At 39.3% G+C, this 17,634-nt stretch overlaps 2 protein-coding genes across 2 annotated transcripts in view; one reads left to right on the top strand and one right to left on the bottom strand.

Annotated features, from left to right (window-relative positions):
• The window catches only part of LOC127429147 (PDZ and LIM domain protein 4-like), a 62,838-nt gene extending 57,620 nt beyond the window's left edge, over nucleotides 1-5,218 (top strand). The window contains exon 7 of the mRNA XM_051678008.1: nucleotides 894-5,218. Within this exon, the coding sequence (XP_051533968.1) occupies nucleotides 894-1,098 (205 nt within the window). The 3' untranslated portion in view covers nucleotides 1,099-5,218. The remainder of the gene's footprint in view (nucleotides 1-893) is intronic.
• The window catches only part of LOC127429162 (uncharacterized), a 166,742-nt gene that overhangs the window by 135,582 nt on the left and 13,526 nt on the right, over nucleotides 1-17,634 (bottom strand). The gene's annotated exons all lie outside the window — the stretch shown is intronic.

The following is a 17,634-nucleotide window of genomic DNA, read 5'->3' as shown; positions in this document are numbered from 1 at the left end:
GTGTTGAAATAAATCTTGAAGTATGTAATATAGTCATGTTGTGGATTAAAATGTGTCAGCATAACATGACATCAGTAAGGACATTTGCAGGTGAATGTTGTTAGTGTTTTCCTTGATTTTTTATCATATTTTAATAGTGTTGTCAGTTGATAAAAAATTTCGAATAATCGCATAATGTTTCCTAGTTAATCACGATTAATCACATATTTTTAAAGTACTGGACTGTAAGTACTGAAATTTTACTCTAAATATACTTCTTTTCCTGTCAAAATGCATTTATTTCCTTTTTAGGAAAGATGTAAAAATATCATGCTTTATTAAAAATTTTCAAACAAAGCCTTCCACAGTAAAAAGATAGAAATGCACTAAAACAGCACCAATTAAAGTAACATTACACGTTTCCCAAAGTCTAACTGGGAGGTTGACTGAAATAACTAGTCTCTTCATGGGTTGCATATTCATTGCATTGGGCATTAAATCTCTTAAATACTCATCCTCCACAATATGAGTGTTTTTTTAAGAAAAATGGCAGATAAAAATTATTTGCGATGTCACTTCATTTCAGCCTGTGTAAGAATAATGTCCATTTAATTGGAAACATTTTAAAAGCACATTTTACTGTAAATTGCATTGTAATCCCACTATGCGGAAATCCTCACTTCTTTTCTATGGGACGGGGGAGGAGCTTAGCAAAGGGTAAATTGGATTTTAATACATTTCACATTTGAAATGTCGTCACTAATTCTATCTATCTGTCTGTCTGTCTGAAATGTCTACATTTTGGCAAATATGACTTTAAAGTGACACTAAAGTGCCAGCATTATAAGTTATAATAACTTGCATATAAGAACTGTCTTGCATATAGTCACACATATTTGTCTTTACACACACAGTGGAACCATCGTGAAAGCCAGAGACAAGCTCTATCATCCTGATTGTTTCATGTGTGATGACTGTGGGCTCAATCTAAAGCAGAGAGGATATTTCTTCATTGATGACAATCTGTATTGTGAGACCCATGCCAAGGCACGTGTGCAACCCCCTGAAGGCTATGATGTGGTGGCCGTGTACCCCAACTCTAAAGTTGAACTGGTCTAAACATAAGACAAACACACACACAAGTTTTTCGCCAAGGATTCGACATGACCAACCCAATCTTGCAATCCATGTGGGAATGAGAAAAGCAAACTGAAACTTCTCCTGAAAATCTTTTTCAGACACTGCTCAACTTCCTCCTAGGTTTATGTTCTGTTTTAACCTGCTGTGTTGTCAGTGAACTCAAAAGAAGAGCTGTTGTTTAGGCCAGCACCACTTTTCCTGTCATTAGAAAGTCAACTCTGGTGTTGCTTTAAGAAGAAAAATGGAAACGTAAGGTAACAGTGTAGAAAATAAACCACGACCCAGATACTTTGATGAACATCTGTTCACCTAAATTCCAGCGGCACCCCAGGGATTTGTTGTTCTGAAAGATGTGATTGACTGAGGTGTTCAAAAAGGCCATGAAAAATGCCTCAAGCCATATGGAAAATGGTAATGTATTCATTTATTCAGAAAGTTTGGGACGTTATGTTTATTCTTTGGCTAAGAAGCCAAGAAATGTATTATTATTATTAACTTTTCCGTAGACGCAAGTAAGAGGCTCTAGAAACGGAACACTATTTCTGTTTGTATGCTAGATCATTTCATTGGCTTTAAGCAGACTTAGAAACAAAACATACTCAATCCATGTACATGACTGCAAATGCTAGCAATGCAAGTTTAATTTCAAGTGTCATTGTTTTAGAAAACACAACTATGAATTGCATTCTTGGAAGTACATAAACACAAGTGCTTTTAGCTCAGTGTTGAGTGTAATCTGATTACAGAATAATTAGTTACTGTAATGTAATTACCTTTAAGTCAAAATTAGAGTAACACATGACATTTTAAATTCTAGTAATCAGATTAGTTACTTACAATTAAACGAATTACTGAAGTACTGTACATTACTTGAGTTACACTTTTCTAAAATAGTACTATTTATGTAGAATTTAAAACATGAATTATGTAAATATACTGATGAGCCAAATCATTATGACCACCTGCCTAATATGCTGTTGGTCCTCCGCGTGCCGCAAAAACAGCACCGACCTGCCAAGGCATGGACTCTACAAGATCCCTGAAGTTGTCCTGTGGTATCTGGCACCAAGACATTAGCAGCAGATCCTTCAAGTCCTGTAAGTTGCGAGGTGGAGCTGCCATGGATCGGACTTGTTGGTCCAGCACATCCCACAGATGCTCAATCAGACTGAGATCTGCGGAATTTGGAGGCCAGGGCAACACCTTGAACTCTTCATCATGTTTCTCAAACCATCCCCGAACAATGTGTGCAGTGTGGCAGGGCGCATTATCCTGCTGAAAGAGGCCACTGCCATCAGGGAATACCATTGCCATGAAGGGTGTACCTGGTCTGCAATAAAGTTTAGGTAGGTGGCACGTGTCAAAATGATGTCCACATGAATTGCCGGACCCAGGGTTTCCCAGCAGTACATTGCCCAGAGCATCACGCCCCCTCCACTGGCTTGTCGTCTTCCCATAGTGCATCCTGGTACCATCACTTCCCCAGGTAAATGGCGCACACATACATGGCCCTCCAAGTGATGTAAAAGAAAGCGGGACTCATCGGACCATACGACCTACTTCCACTGCTACCAGGTCCATTTCAATGCTCACGTGCCCATTGTAGGCACTTTCGATTGTGGACAAGGGTTATCATGGAGACTCTGACCATTATGTGGCTACGCAGCCCCATACACAGCAGGGTGCAATGCACTGTGTGTTGTGACATATTCCTCCCGTAACTGTCATTAAAATTTTCTTTGACTTGTGCCACAGTACACCTTCTGTTGGCTCGGACCAGACGGGATAGCCTTTGTTGCCCTCACGCGTCAGTGAACCTCGGGCGCCCAACACCCTGTCGCCGGTTTGTGGTTTGTCCCTCCTCAGACCACTGTCGATAGGTACTCACCACTGCTGAATGGGAGCACCCCACAAGCCTTGCCATTTCAGAAATGCTCTGACCCAGTCATCTGGCCATAACAGTTTGGCCCTTGTCAAAGTCGCACAGGTCTTTACTCCTGCCCATTTCTGCTGCATTCAACACTACGAGACTACGAGAACTGATTGTTCGCTTACCATATAATCTACCCAGACCTTGATATGTGGCCTTGTTAGGAGATGATCAACGTAATTCGCTTCACATGTGAGTGGTCATAATGTTTTGGCTCATCGGTGTATGTACATCTCTTTGCGTTTCTGTGACAGCTGAAGAGTGTACGCCCCATAATAAGTAATAGTAAGGGAGAAATGTGAGGTATTTGGGTACAACTGATCAAGGAGGAAATATAGACATTATTTTAAATTCGTTGAGCAAAAAAACTAAAACTCTGTGAAAAGTGCTTTAGAAAGTAATTTAAAAGTAAAGTAATTAGTAATCTGATTACAAAATATAGAAGTAATTTGTAATGGATTACTTTTGAGTAATTTACCCAACACTGTTCTAGCTACGCAAGTTCAATTTCATGTGTCGTGTTCTGAAATGTGTCGGAATGCAATTCATACTGCAAAACAACGCAACTCTGCATTGCTTTCTTAGAAGTACGTGAGCGCAAACGATTCTAGCTGCACAAGCTTGATTTCACGTGTTGTTGCATTCCGCAAAACAACCTTTCATGATGTCTTTTCTTCTTTTGCCTATTTAGTAATATATTATACTGTAGCACACACTCATTTGTCAACATGTTTAAAGCTAGCTACCTAAAATAATAAACACATTGGGTTTAATGGCACAGACATTTGAAGTTAACTCTATCGCCCCCTTAAGTACCAATGTTTGTTACCGCCACAGTAAGACAAGCATGCATGTTATGTACAATAAGACCATGTGCTTACAACACGTTTACCAAGGCGTCTACAGTATGTTTGCATACTTGTGTAGAGTGTTTCTGGCCTTTTTAACAGATGTAAACTTAATTTCTTTAACTGGTATAGATGTCTGCTTTATGTAAAACAACGAATTTAGAAAAATAGAATCAAACAGACTAAAGATTACTAAAGTAGGCATGCTTTTATTTTATTTTTTTTGGCTTTTCTTTACCGCGGAGTCCGCAGAGAAGTGTTGATGCTTTTGTAAATTCTGTAAAAAATGACAAATGTTTGTTTTTGCTAGTTTCTTATGAATTATATATACGTGTGCCTTTTTAAAACTTGTAACACATTATAACACTGCTTCCTTGTAATAAGAGACTTCTGTAAATATTTGGATGCTAACAGATTGTTAATTTTTTAACATAATGACAAGGAACTAAAAAAACAAAAAAAAAAAAACAAAAAAAAAACAGAAATGGAACTGTTTTGTATTTCTTATTGCAAGGTGTTTTGGTCATTTTTAAGCAATTATCTGACCCAAAATAGAAATTCTGCCATCATTTATTTATCCTCATGGCACCATCTTCCATGAAACACAAAAAGAGAGGTTTTGAGGAATTCTCATGCTGATCTTTTCCATAATGATGAATAAGGAAATACTTAAGAAAATAAAAATAAAATACTTCAGTAAATTATGTCAGAATTTCATTTTTAGGTGAGCTTTTCCTAAAAAATAATTTGTTTTCACTACAGTTGGCTTGTTATTCAAAGATCCTGATGTAGACGTGTGTTGCAATGGTTTAATGAGCATGTTTTCTTAAAGAAATTCATCCTCTATCACAGCCAAGAAGTCCATGTTGACTTTGCATGTAAAATGAGAGGAGTTTGTGCTTTCAGGATAGCTGTGAAGGTCAAACTGCATTTCTGATGCACGGAAAGCATTCAGTGGTCTCTCCATAATCAAATCCAGGAGCAGGACACTCTTAAATACGGCCTTCAGTTGCACTTCACATTCCATTTCTTCTCTTTCCCTCACAATCTCCAACCACGAAGAGCATTGGAATGGCACCTTTTAAACAAAATGACTGTCTAAAATACAACGTGGTCAGCATCGTGGCAAACGCTTTTTTCCAAGCCTGACTCAGTGAATGTTTCTAACTTCTGCATAACAGAAATAAGATGTTTCCATAAATATTGTGGGGCATTTGTACTTTGACATTTTCCTCTTATCACTTGGTGATTAAAAGTGCAAAATGTTAAAAATGATAATAAATTGGCTGAATTTGAAATGGGTTTCTATCAATGAGTATCAAGGGTCATTAGAGGTTTCTCCCATCACTTTTCCTCTGCACGTTAGCTGGTGGAATTGTTAAGAACTGTGATGACATTGGATTTGATATTTGGTTTAGGGTCCCCACGGTCATGGAAAATCTGGAAATATCAGGGAATTTTAGGCCTGGAAAAGTAATGGATAGTAAACCTTTAAGCTCAAATTGGCCCATAATTCAAGTTTAAAGGGTTAATAATTAAAAAATAATTATCAAAATATTAATAACTACAGTCTTGACCAACACAGAATAGGTATTGTTTTAAATCTTAGACCAAAACTGAACAAGTGCTTTGAAATTTGCAGCCATATCAGAAGTGTTCTGTTTTGATAATTTATTAAACATTTTGCACTGTACATGTTATTGCAATCAGTAAAAACATCAGACTGATCAAATAACCAGGCGGCATATGTCGTTGGAAAGCTCTTAAAGAGTAGAATACAACCAGCCTATATGTTTTACTCATAGACAAAAATATACAGAGTAATAGCTAAGCATATGTCATTGACATACATGTTACATGTAAACAGGAGTTGCTTATAAGCCCCGTTTTCGCTTATTACTAGTGTTGGGTTTGAGTCCACCTTAGTCGAGTCAAGTCCTAGTCTTTAAACAATCGAGTCCAAGTCGAGTCGAGTCGGAATGAATCTGTTCATGAATCTGAATTCAAATTATAACCGTAAACTCAACATCAATATTTTAAGCTTATTTTAACTTTTGTCAATATAAATGTAACAAAAACACCTCTATATATTATAATTAGTTTCCTGCTGAACAAATTTCAAAGTGGTTTCAGAATGAAAGTATATGCTTTAGGTGTATGAAGACAAAACTGTCCTTCAACATACTTCTTATTGTGTTTTGTTGACATTTCAGTTATTTGTTGCTTTTTCCCCTCCACTCAAACATAGACTAAAGAAAGTAAAAGCTGCGTTAGTCATTACAACATATTGTTTTGAATTTGAATTTAGTTTTTTATTATTTCTACTTCATTTTCAATTTGTCCTTTCAATTTAGTTTAGTTTTATCTAAAATGATCCCTATCTAAAGAAATAATATATACTGAGGTTTCTCTTTTGTCTCTATCTGCCGACTGGTTTGTGAAAATAATGAGTCAACACAGTAGTAATTAGCACTCGCTGAGAAGTTACGACTGACAGCATGACATAGGCTGTGTCTCGTTTCGAAGGCTGCGTGCTAGGTAGGACGCGTCCTTTAAAGGCTGCAGTATACCGAGTGTCCTCCTTTAGAAAAGCCTCTTTAAACGAGACGGCCTTCGTAGGACAAAAGGAAACGGAACACATGGTTGCTATGACAGCACGCCACTCTTTAATGCATGAGGTACATTTTAGGAGGTACTTAAACTTGGGATGAGCATTCCTTGCGTTTGAACATCATAGTATTATTTTCAGCACAAACACACAATTAAAAAGAAACAGTGAGGTAATGTCTCTCTTGGTAGCATCATTCAGACAACAACAATCTTTCTACTGAAACTCTTGCTAAAGATGCACAGACTTGGAGAGTGGTCATCTCAACTCAGAATTTTCAGTTATTCTGTGCAGTGTCCAGTACACTTGTATTCAATTCCAAACATGTCCAGTTTTTTGCCGGTGCCACGTGTAGATTCTTGAAAATTCTGGCAAAAAGTTTAAGGTCAGTCTTGATTTGTCTTCAGACTGGTGGAGTGCAGATGTAATTGTTCTGCATGTAATCTGACCAGACGTGAATTCCTGCGGCTCTTTCAATACCTCTTAATGACCGCTCTGATGAACTTTCTCCACAAACACTCATCCATCTTGGACGGACAGTCTTATCTTTGCAAGTCCATGACACCATATTTCATCTACCTCTTGATTTGGCATCTTAATATAAACCAGTCTGCTTGCAAGTAGATCTACATTCATCATGGCCTTCTAATCTTAAGGATACCGAGCTTCTTTAGTGTATAGTTCTTTAGTAATGTTATAACAGCCTTTGACATCAGAAATAAGAGTTTATCAGAATCACCTTTTTCAGTCTTAAACTGATAAATACATATGAATGTTGATTGTTTAAAAGTCTTTATTTTTAAGATACAACACCAAAACAACAATCAGGTTTGCCCAGAGAAACGTTTAATAAATGAAAGATGTTCTTGATGTACTTAATTTAAGTGTCAACTTGTTTCTACTAAAATTTCTTTGGAGGAATAAAAATCCACAAAAAAAAAGTATATTGTTGATGAGTATAAAGCTAAAAAAAATTGAGGTTTGCATAGTTTAGATCATTTGTAAAATTTGATGAGAAATGTTTGAATTGAGATTTCTGACTTTGTATGGCAAGCCCTTTTGACATTTAGGCTGCATCTAAAAGGCAACTGACTTGCTGCCAGAGGTGGGTAGAGTAGCCAAAAACTGTACTCAATTAAAAGTACAATTACTTAAAATTAAGTAGAAGTAAAAGTACTAACATAAATAATTACTTGAATAAGAGTAAGAAAGTATCCAATTAAAAGAGTATTTAAGTAGTGAGTAACTCGTTACTTTCACAAATGACATAATAGACATTGTCTACCCTATATTCCATTACATAATACACATTTAACATGTATTACAGAATTATTATTATTATTATTATTAATGGAAATTCTGTCATCAATCACCATCATGTTGTTCCAAACCCGTGTGACTTTCTTTCTTCCATGCAACACAATGAGATATTAGACAGAATGTTTGCCTGAGACACTATTTACTTTCAGTGAATGTGTTTTTTTTTCCTCCATATTTTGAAAGTGAATGGTGACTGAGACTGTCAGTCTCTTACATTCTGTCTAACATCTTTTGGGTTCCACAGAATACAGAAGGTCACACGGGTTTGGAACAACATGAGGGTTGGGAAATTATGACAGAATATTATATTATGGCTGAGCTATCACTTTAAAGGGATAGTTCACACAAAAATGAAAATTATCTCATCATTTACTCACCCTCATGCCATCCCAGATATGTATGACTTTTAGAAGAATATTTCAGCACTGTAGGTCAGTACAATGCAAGTAAATGGTGCCAAAATTTTGATGCTCCAAAAAACACATAAAGGAATCATAAAAGTAATCCATAATACTCCAGTAGTTAAATCCATATCTTCAGAAGTGATATGATAGGTGTGGGTGAGAAACAGGTAAATATTTGTCATTTTTTGCTAGATTATGAATCACCAAAAACACAAGAAGAATGTGAAGGTGATCTGTTTCTTTGTTTCTCACCCACACCTATCACACTGCTTCTGAAGACATTGATTTAACCACTGGAGTCATATTGTTGACTTGTGTTGACTTGTCTGAACAAGAATTTCAAAATAAGAGTCAGTGCAAACACGGGGATTAAGTGACAGTTATAACATGTAGGTTATGATAACTTTGGTGATGTTTATGGTCAGATGAGAAATGCTATCCAGCTCATATTGGAGTTTAAAGAAGCTAAAGTATAACAAATAAATACAATAATGTATATTTGATCAGATGTGTTTACTCTTTATATTAACCTATATATTAAAAATGACAAACAGAATGAAGATTTATTATATTCATATATTATTTAATAAGAATAACAACTAAGGCTTAAGTATTTTAAAAGTTCATATGTGATGCTGTTTCTGCGACAGCCCCAGAGCTCCGATGCTCGGTGTACACGTCAGCAACCGAATTCACTCATTTCGTTCACTCACTGCTGAGATATAGCGCACTCACTGCCATTCACTATATAGGTAATAGTGAATGTGTGAACGATTTCGGACACAGCCACTCTCTTCATCATACGATCAACTCGCACCTGCACATCTCACGTGCACCCTGTGCACCTCGCTGTGCACGCGCAGAAATACTTTCTGTTTGCGCTCCAGTTGTCGATCACGAACGGCAGAGCAAAAGGCATGTACACTTAACTTGGATGTTTACATGGATTTATTCGGTTAATCAGTCCGAAGTAGCTGCGATAGTTGTCAGTACACACGCGAGGGTGAGAAATGATGTGTGGGATGCAGGACAAACAGAACTGATATATTGCCGCACTAATTTTAAAATGTACACTTAAATTCATAAGAGCCCAGTTAGAGAATCACCCTGAAAATGACCATCTCATTACACAGAAAAGCCCGCTTTATCATTAGAGCCACATCTTACCTCAGTGTGCTGCCTTAAGTTGAAGCTGTAATTTTAATCTTGAAATATCAGCTTGTCTTGGTGTTATGTAAAGGCATTGCATGACAAAACTATTCTTTTTTCACTGTGCGGAGCGAAGAAGGTGTTTCACTTTGAAGAGTTTGATGCTGCAGCATCGATGGCTTGAGTGGCAGTCTGTGACAGCGCGCGCAGCTGTGTGAACTCCCGCTGTTATAAAAGTCCCATTCAGTAATCTCTCAATAAATTACACATTAATTAAAATAAACCTAGTAATGTAAGGACAGGAACGCCACCCATTGTAAAGAAGTAAAAGTAAAAAAATAATTGTGAGAGTAAAAAATACCCACTTTTAAACCTACTCTAAAAGTACAAAAAGTTACTCAAGTAAATGTAACAGAGTAAATGTAGCATGTTACTACCCTCCTCAGTTTGAAAAACATCTTATTTTCAGTTTGAAAAACATCTTATTTTCATCCTACCTTTGTATACAGCTTCCAAAGGCAGCATTTTCCAGTTTTCGGATGCAGCCTACATCATGTGCAGGATATGAATTATAGATATCTATATTTAAATTTTCACTAGTTAAAATGCTAATTCTTGTTATCTGCAATGGAATTACTACTAGTGAAAATGCTTTAAATAATGTGGACTATAGACTAATTTTCCTTAAAATTTCCTATATTCACTGTGCATTATCACATTGAAAATCGATGGATGCATCCAAAAGCGGGAAAATGTTGCTTTCAGAGGCTTTATACAGAGTTAAAAAAAGAGTTAAAATGCATATAAGGTGCATTTCAAACTGTTCAAAAATTTCACAACTTAGTCCCACTGTTCACATATGTGGACATAGATTTTTAGGAAAACTATTTGGTAGAACAAGATTAAAGACATTAGATATTAGCAGCAGGTCTTTTAAGTCCTGTAAGTTGTGAGGTGGAGCCGCTATGGATCGGACTTGTTGAGATCTGGGGAATTTAAAGGTCAGGTCAACACCTTGAACTCCTCATCATGTTCCTCAAACCATTCCCAAACATTGTGTGCAGTGTGGCAGGGCGCAATATCCTGCTGAAAGAGGCCACTGCCATCAGGGAATACTATTGCTATGAAGAGGTGTACCTGGTCTGCAACAATGCTTAGGTAGGTGGCACATATCAAATTGACATCCACGTGAATGGCCGGACCCAGGGTTTCCCAGCAGTACATTGCCCAGAGCATCACACTCCCTCCACAGGCTTGTCGTCTTCCCACATGCATCCTGGTGCCATCACTTCACAAATTTAATGGCACACATGTACACGGCCGTCCACGTGATGTAAAATCAGATGGGACTCATCTGACATGGTGACCTTCTTCCACTGCTCCGAGGTCCAGTTCCAACACTCACGTGCCCATTGTAGGTGCTTTCAGTGGTGGACAGGGGTCATCATGGGCACTCTGACCCATCTGCGGCTACGCAGCCCCATACGCTGCAGGGTGCGATTCACTGTGTGTTGTGACACATTCCTCCCGTAACAATCATTAAAATTTTGTGTGACTTGTGCCACAGTAGACCTTCTGTTGGCTCGGACCAGACAGGATAGCCTTCTTTGCCCTTGCACATCGATGAGCCTTGGACGCCCAACACTCTGTTGCCAGTTTGTGGTTTGTCCCTCCTCGGAACATTGTCGGTACCACTGCTGACCGGGAACACCCCACATTTCAGAGAGGCTCTGACCCAGTCGTCTGGCCATAACAATTTGGCCCTTGTCAAAGTCGCTCAGGTCTTTATTCCTGCCCAATTTTCCATTTAACACATTGACTACAAGAACTGATTGTTTGCATACCATCTAATCTACCCAGACCTTGACATGTGGCCTTGTAAGGAGATGATACATTATTTTATTTCTTTTCTTTTTGACTACGCATGCCCGGCCCCCAATCGGGCTAATGGGCTGAGGAGAGGGATAAGTGCAGCATGGACGCGGCAGTTCGAGAGAGAGAGAGCCACATGCAGCTGCAGAGTGTGCGTTTATGTTTTGTGTCTTTTTGTTTTCATTAAAAATTATTTTGATGGTTCAGCCGGTTCCTGCCTCCTCCTTTCCCAACCTTAATCTTGTTACAATTGTTTTGGGTTAAATGGATCAAATGACAACAAATATGTAATCATTTTCGAATATCTCCATTATCCCAGTCCACACTACAATGCAAATACAGCATTTTCAAATGTATCCATTTAGGAGTGTGTTTTCGAAAAGCTGTCTCACTGTGGACGGAGGGCCAAAACGTAGAGAAAAAGTTTCCTTATTAATGTAGACATACAGTAGTCTTAATATCTACCTTTTGGAACAGCCTTTGCGTCGAGAGCAAAGCTTAAAAATGCTGCTTACATAGCTCATGTACATAGGTGCTTTTTAAACATCTGTTCCAATGGTTATGAGCACGATGAGTAACTATTCCAAAAGCATTTGCACTTGAGCATGGTTCGGTACAGTAAAGCTGCTTTTTCACCATCGGGCCAAACGGTTCTCTTTGCGGAACCGTTCCGTTCTGTACCACTCTGGGCTCATTGGCCAGTTTATAGTTTCATTTTCCATTGTGGTGCTGCGAGACAGGATTAGAATGGACTGTCTGGGTAAGTAGCCAATTATACGTCGCCACATCACTACAGGCGTTCATCAGAACATTTCACTGCCTTGAGTATGATTAGCTAACTGTGCTGAGAAATCTGGGCCAGGAATGGTTTACTGTATAATCATACAGTACCACACTGTGCTCAAGTGGAAATACTACTGGAACCGTTAACTCACTGTGCTCTGAACTGTTCATCCTGATGGTCTGGCCCCAGATTTCCATGCTGGTGTAACACCTTTATGACATGTCGACTCACAATTGGTCATTTGCCCATTCATTCCATTCTAATCCTGATTTTTTTCAGCACAGTAGAAGAAATATACCTAATTAAATAGAACAGTTTGGCCCAATGGTGGAAAAGCATCTTAGGTTTTGAAACAGAAAGTATATCTTCTCCAGTTTTGAAGCATACTGGACAACAGTGTGATCTTGTGCTGAGTCAGAGAATGCTGGCAACACAGTTCACAAGACCAAGTTTGGACAAAACTGTGGAGGGCAGATGTAGAGAGCACTGCGGTGGAGTATGGTTTATGTTAAGAGCAGACATAACAAGCCAATATCTGTGGATCTTCCTTTGCAGGTTAACTAAAAAATAAACCAAAAGCTTTGTGTATTATAAAGATGACTCCGCTATACTATACTGTATATCCCATCAATCTGTTCTCTGCACAGCTGGCTCTGTCCAAAAACTTGTGAGCTAACTATGTAGACTGCATTTTAAAGGCATCATATATGAGCTCCCAACACAAAGTCAGTTCCAAAAGCTATGCAGCTATTCAGTTTAATTATGCTGCCTGCTTAGATATCTCATTTTGGTCAAATTCAAAAGCAGCATCGCGTATATTTGCCATCCATCCGGGGTGGGGCGCTTAAATCCGGGACGTCCCAGCTGTGTCTGTGTGTGTGTGTATGTGTGTGTGGGCGGGTTTGGGTGGTTTCCAAAGACATTTTTTTAGGTTACAAACTGGTAATTACAAGGGTATTATGCTATAAATGTGGTTTATGAGGACATTTCTAGTGTCCCCATAATTCCAATCGCTTAAAAAAACATACTAAACTATGTTTTTTTGAAAATGTAAAAATGCAGAAAGTTTTTTGTGAGGGTTAGGTTTAGGGGTAGGGTTAGGGGATAGAATCTATAGTTTGTACAGTATAAAAACCATTATGTCTATGGAGAGTCCTCATAAGGATAGCCACACCAACATGTGTGTGTGACTCTAAATAAGCAACATATTCTGGAGGAAGGTATAATTAGTGGTTTCTCATAATTCAGTATCCAACAGCTTTTCAAAAGTGTTTGCATGATGTCATCTTTTTCATAAAAAAAAGTCCCCCAAGTGTGCTGAATGAGGTCATTAAGAGGGAAACTCCTTCTCTCCCAACCCAAAATTAAAAACAAACATTCTTTCGTGTAGCCAGAATACACATTGCCTACCGTTAAACACTGATACACTGTATGGAGAGCCAGAAGCAATCAGTTAGTGCTTTGTCACATTTCTACAACCCTAAACATGCTGCCTTCTGGATTTAAACATTTAAAATGTGTCACAGGGGCATTTGTACATTACATCATGTGAATGGCTTTAGAACCATTGAGTAAACAAATGCATACCCCATTCCAGACACACACATTAGTGATAGGTCACACTTCTCTAACCTGTTTTTTCTCTTTAGCCCATTAAGCTCATGTGAATTTGCTCTTTTGAGTTCACTGCGCCATCAAGTGATCAGAATTCTAGCAAAACTACATTCTATATTGCATTGGCCCTTAAAATAATAATTAACATTTTTTTCAAGTTAAACTTTTCACAATGACACAATGTTGGCACAAATGGACAACATAACTTTTGATTGTCATGAATTAACATTTAGTTTATATTTTTTCAATTGAATGTGTTTTTATTAATATAAGAACTCCAAGAGTTCATTTGCATCTAATTCTAGTTCTCATAATGTTTGTATCACCAGACATATTCAACAAAGAATATAAATTGTGCCAACCAACCTGTCGTGGCAGCGGGTGCATGGTCCAGCGTCCACCCGGAGAGAGAGAAAGCAGTAAGGGTGCATACACCTGAGCCAGATTATGATTAACATCTGTTTCTAATTGCAGTATGCTTGGGGAGACCGGTATAAAAGGACCACGCCACCGAAAAGATGGGGAGAGAGAGAGTTACGGGCAGCTGCCCTGCATGTGTTTATGTTTGTGTCTTTTTGTTTTATTAAAAGATTATTCATATTGTCAAAATGGTTCTCGCGTCCTCCTTCCCGGGTTTCGGCACCAGTGTAACAAAGTTCAATGGAAAGGAGGCGATAAACCAAAATTTTATGGTTTGAAATTTGTGATATGTGATTTGTTTTGAACTGTTACAATGATATGTTTTAAGAATGTATTTGAACATGTTTATAGAATGTTTTTCCTTGGCTTGGCTTAGTGTAGTTTTTCTTTTTTTCAACAAAGACAACACATAGAAATGTGCCATTTTGGCTAAATCTAGCACATACAGTATGCATCCTAGTGTGATGTTAACTAATGTGTAAATTTTCAAAAATAAATAAATACACAGTTTTCATTTGCAACATTTTTAAATGCACTTTTTTATGCACAAGGAGTGGCTTTGTGGAGAGGGCTCCTCTAAATTCTCTGGTGCAGTGGCCTCAGCAGCTAGGCTTAAGGGTCCTTCCTCCCCTGCTAGTGCCTCTCCAGGCAGGACCAGGGGCGTGGAGAGGCTCTGAGTAGAGGGCTCCTCTGAACTCTCTGAAATGGGTGCAATGGGTCCAGTGACTGGGCTTGAAGGTTCTGCCTCCACTTCTTTTGTTTCTTTACGCAGGACCAAGGATGTGGAGAGGCTCTGAGGAGAGGGCAACTCTGAGCTCTCTAGTACTGCCACTTCTTCAGGCTGGACCGGCGACATGGAGATGGTTGGATATGACAGCTTCTCTGAGCTCTCTAGTACTGGTGCAATGGCCTCAGCAGCTTGGCTTAAGGGCCCTGTTTCCACTTCTGGTACCTCTTCTGGCAGGACCAGGGATATGGAGAGGCTTTGAGGAGAGGACTCCTCTGAACTCTCTGGTGCGATGGCCTCAGCTGCTAGGCTTGAGGGTCTTGCCTCCACTGCTGGCACCTCTTCAGGCAGGACTGGGGTGGTGGAGAATTTCTGAGTAGAGGGCTCTTCTGAACTCTCTGGTGCGTTAGCCTCAGCTGCTGGGCTTGAGGGTTCTGCCTCTAGTACTGCCGCCTCATCAAGCTGGACAGGCGACATGGAGATGATCGGAGATGAGAGCTTCTCTGAATTCTCTAGTCCTGGTGCAATGGCCTCAGCTGCTGGTCTTGAGGATCCTGTCTCCACTGCTGGTACCTCTTCAGGCAGGACTGGGGTGGTGGAGAGGCTCTGAGTAGAGAGGTCTTCTGAACTCTCTGGTATGGGTGTGATGGCCTCAGTAGCTGGGCTTGAGGATCTTGCCTCCACTGCTGGCATCTCTTCAGGCAGGACTGGAGTGGTGAAGAGGCTCTGAGTAGAGGGCTCCTTTAAGCTCTCCAGTGTGTTAGCCTCAGCAGCTGGGCTTGAGGAGCCTGCCTCTATTACTGCCACCTCCTTAGCCTGGACCGGCAACATGGAGATTATAGGAGGTGAGAGCTTATTTGAGCCCTCTGTTGCCAGTGGAATGGGCTCAGCTGCAGGGCTTGAGGGCTCTTCTGGCTCAATTACTGCCTTTTCAAGCATGATGGGAGATGTGGAGAGGTTTAGAGGTGAGGACTGCAATGAGCTTTTTGGTTGAACTTTGATGGTCTCAGTTCAAGAGCTTGAAGATTCCAGTGCTTTCACCTGGTGTACTTTTTTATTAGTGGACAGCAGTGGAGGATGGACCTTCCTCTGTTCCTCCTGCTCCTCAGTCTTGGCTTCCTCATGGATCTTTCTGATGGTCTTAGGACCCAGATCAACCCTTCGAGGGACCCAATTGTGCTGAGAGGACGAGAGAACAAGATTAAAGTTGTGATAAAATGTACTCCTTTAAGTTCCACACACCTTCAGTATTGATAGCACTGAAATACACACACAACTCACCAGTTGCAAGTCGATGACATCCTTCAGCATGAAGCGAATCCATGAGGACATCTTTCGCTCCATGACCAACCTGTCCAGCTGGCTGAAATGATCAATTTTTGACTGAAAGTGAAAAAAAAAACACAGAACTGATTCATAAGCTTCAAACGAGACATCTAAACACACCACAATATACTATGCTGTTATTGCAAATACAGGGTAATGTTTTACCCACTTTTACCCAGGTCTAATCCTGGGCCCGTATTCACAAAAATTCTAAAGGCTAAAAGTTGCTCGTAATGCAAATATTTCGGAGAACTATTAAAAATTAGGGGTGTTTCACTCCTAATTTTATGACCCGTAAAATTTTAATCTAAGATTAATTCATGAAGCATTTTAACACTAAAAGTAGCTCCTAAACCCACAACAACTTAGAAGTCCTCCTGAGGACTTCTAAATCCTTAAGAGTGACTCACAAACGATCCAAAGCATGGCTGCTGTCGTATATCCACATTAAAACTATGTATTAGAATATTATTATGACATTGACTGTTTAAAAAGGTATCATCTGAATTACAACTGAGTCAATGTTTTTTAATAATATAATATTAAAATATTATAAATATTATAATGTTGACATTGACCTTTAAAGGAATAGTTCACCCAAAAATGAAAATTTGCTGATAATTTACTCACCCTCAGGTCATCCAAGATGTATCTGAATTTCTTTCTTCATCAAAACAGAATTTGAGACTTTTAAGATTTCATTTCAGGCCTCCTCCTCTAAACAATGCAAGTGAATGTCCTCCATTTCTTGACGGTCCAAAATGCATATTTAGGGTGCATGAAAATAATCCACACGACTCCAGTCAACAAATAAAGTTCTTCTGAACCCAAACAATTGATTATTTTTAGAAACAAAACAATACTTATATAATTTTTAACTACAAATGTTCACTTCCATACATCTCTGTGATGTGCGCTCATGAGAGGGATGACGTAAGCTCATTGGTAAGGTCACGCATCACATGGAGGAGGAGTCAGGAAGTGCATCATTGTTTACAAGAGAAACTTGTGCCGTTCACAAACCAAAACAGTCCAAAACAATTTCAAAACAATATAAAATAAATAAAAAATTATCCAAATAATATTAATAAAAAAAACAGTTTAAACAATGACACGCTTCCTGACTCCTCCTCCACGTGACGCGTGATCTTACCAACGAGCATTCTCTAAACTCACTGTGAGAACATGACCATGGCAACATTGCAGTTGTGGCTTTCCGTCGTTAGAGGGAAAGCCACCCCAGCGGCTTCCCGCCTCGGTCCTTCTACCTATGGGTCTGAGGCCGTGTCAGTTAGCACTGGGGGTGATTTGGGGACCTCAGGGTGAATTCGCGATCTCATTCAGCACTCGCGAAGTGGATGAGCTCTCGATTGCAGCATCGGAGAGCAGGCTGGTCCAGTCTGACACTGAGGACTCGACTGGGCTCCCACCTTCGGGAACCCTCCACTCCCCCCTGAACCCTCACGGCTTGACGATTGGTTCCTGGGCTTGGAGCGGCCACGCCCCGCCCCGG

This window comes from Myxocyprinus asiaticus, chromosome 38 (assembly GCF_019703515.2).
Source record: "Myxocyprinus asiaticus isolate MX2 ecotype Aquarium Trade chromosome 38, UBuf_Myxa_2, whole genome shotgun sequence".
Lineage (NCBI taxonomy): Eukaryota > Metazoa > Chordata > Actinopteri > Cypriniformes > Catostomidae > Myxocyprinus > Myxocyprinus asiaticus.
Note: the sequence above shows the minus strand (reverse complement) of the source record. Positions and strands in the feature narration are given on the sequence as shown.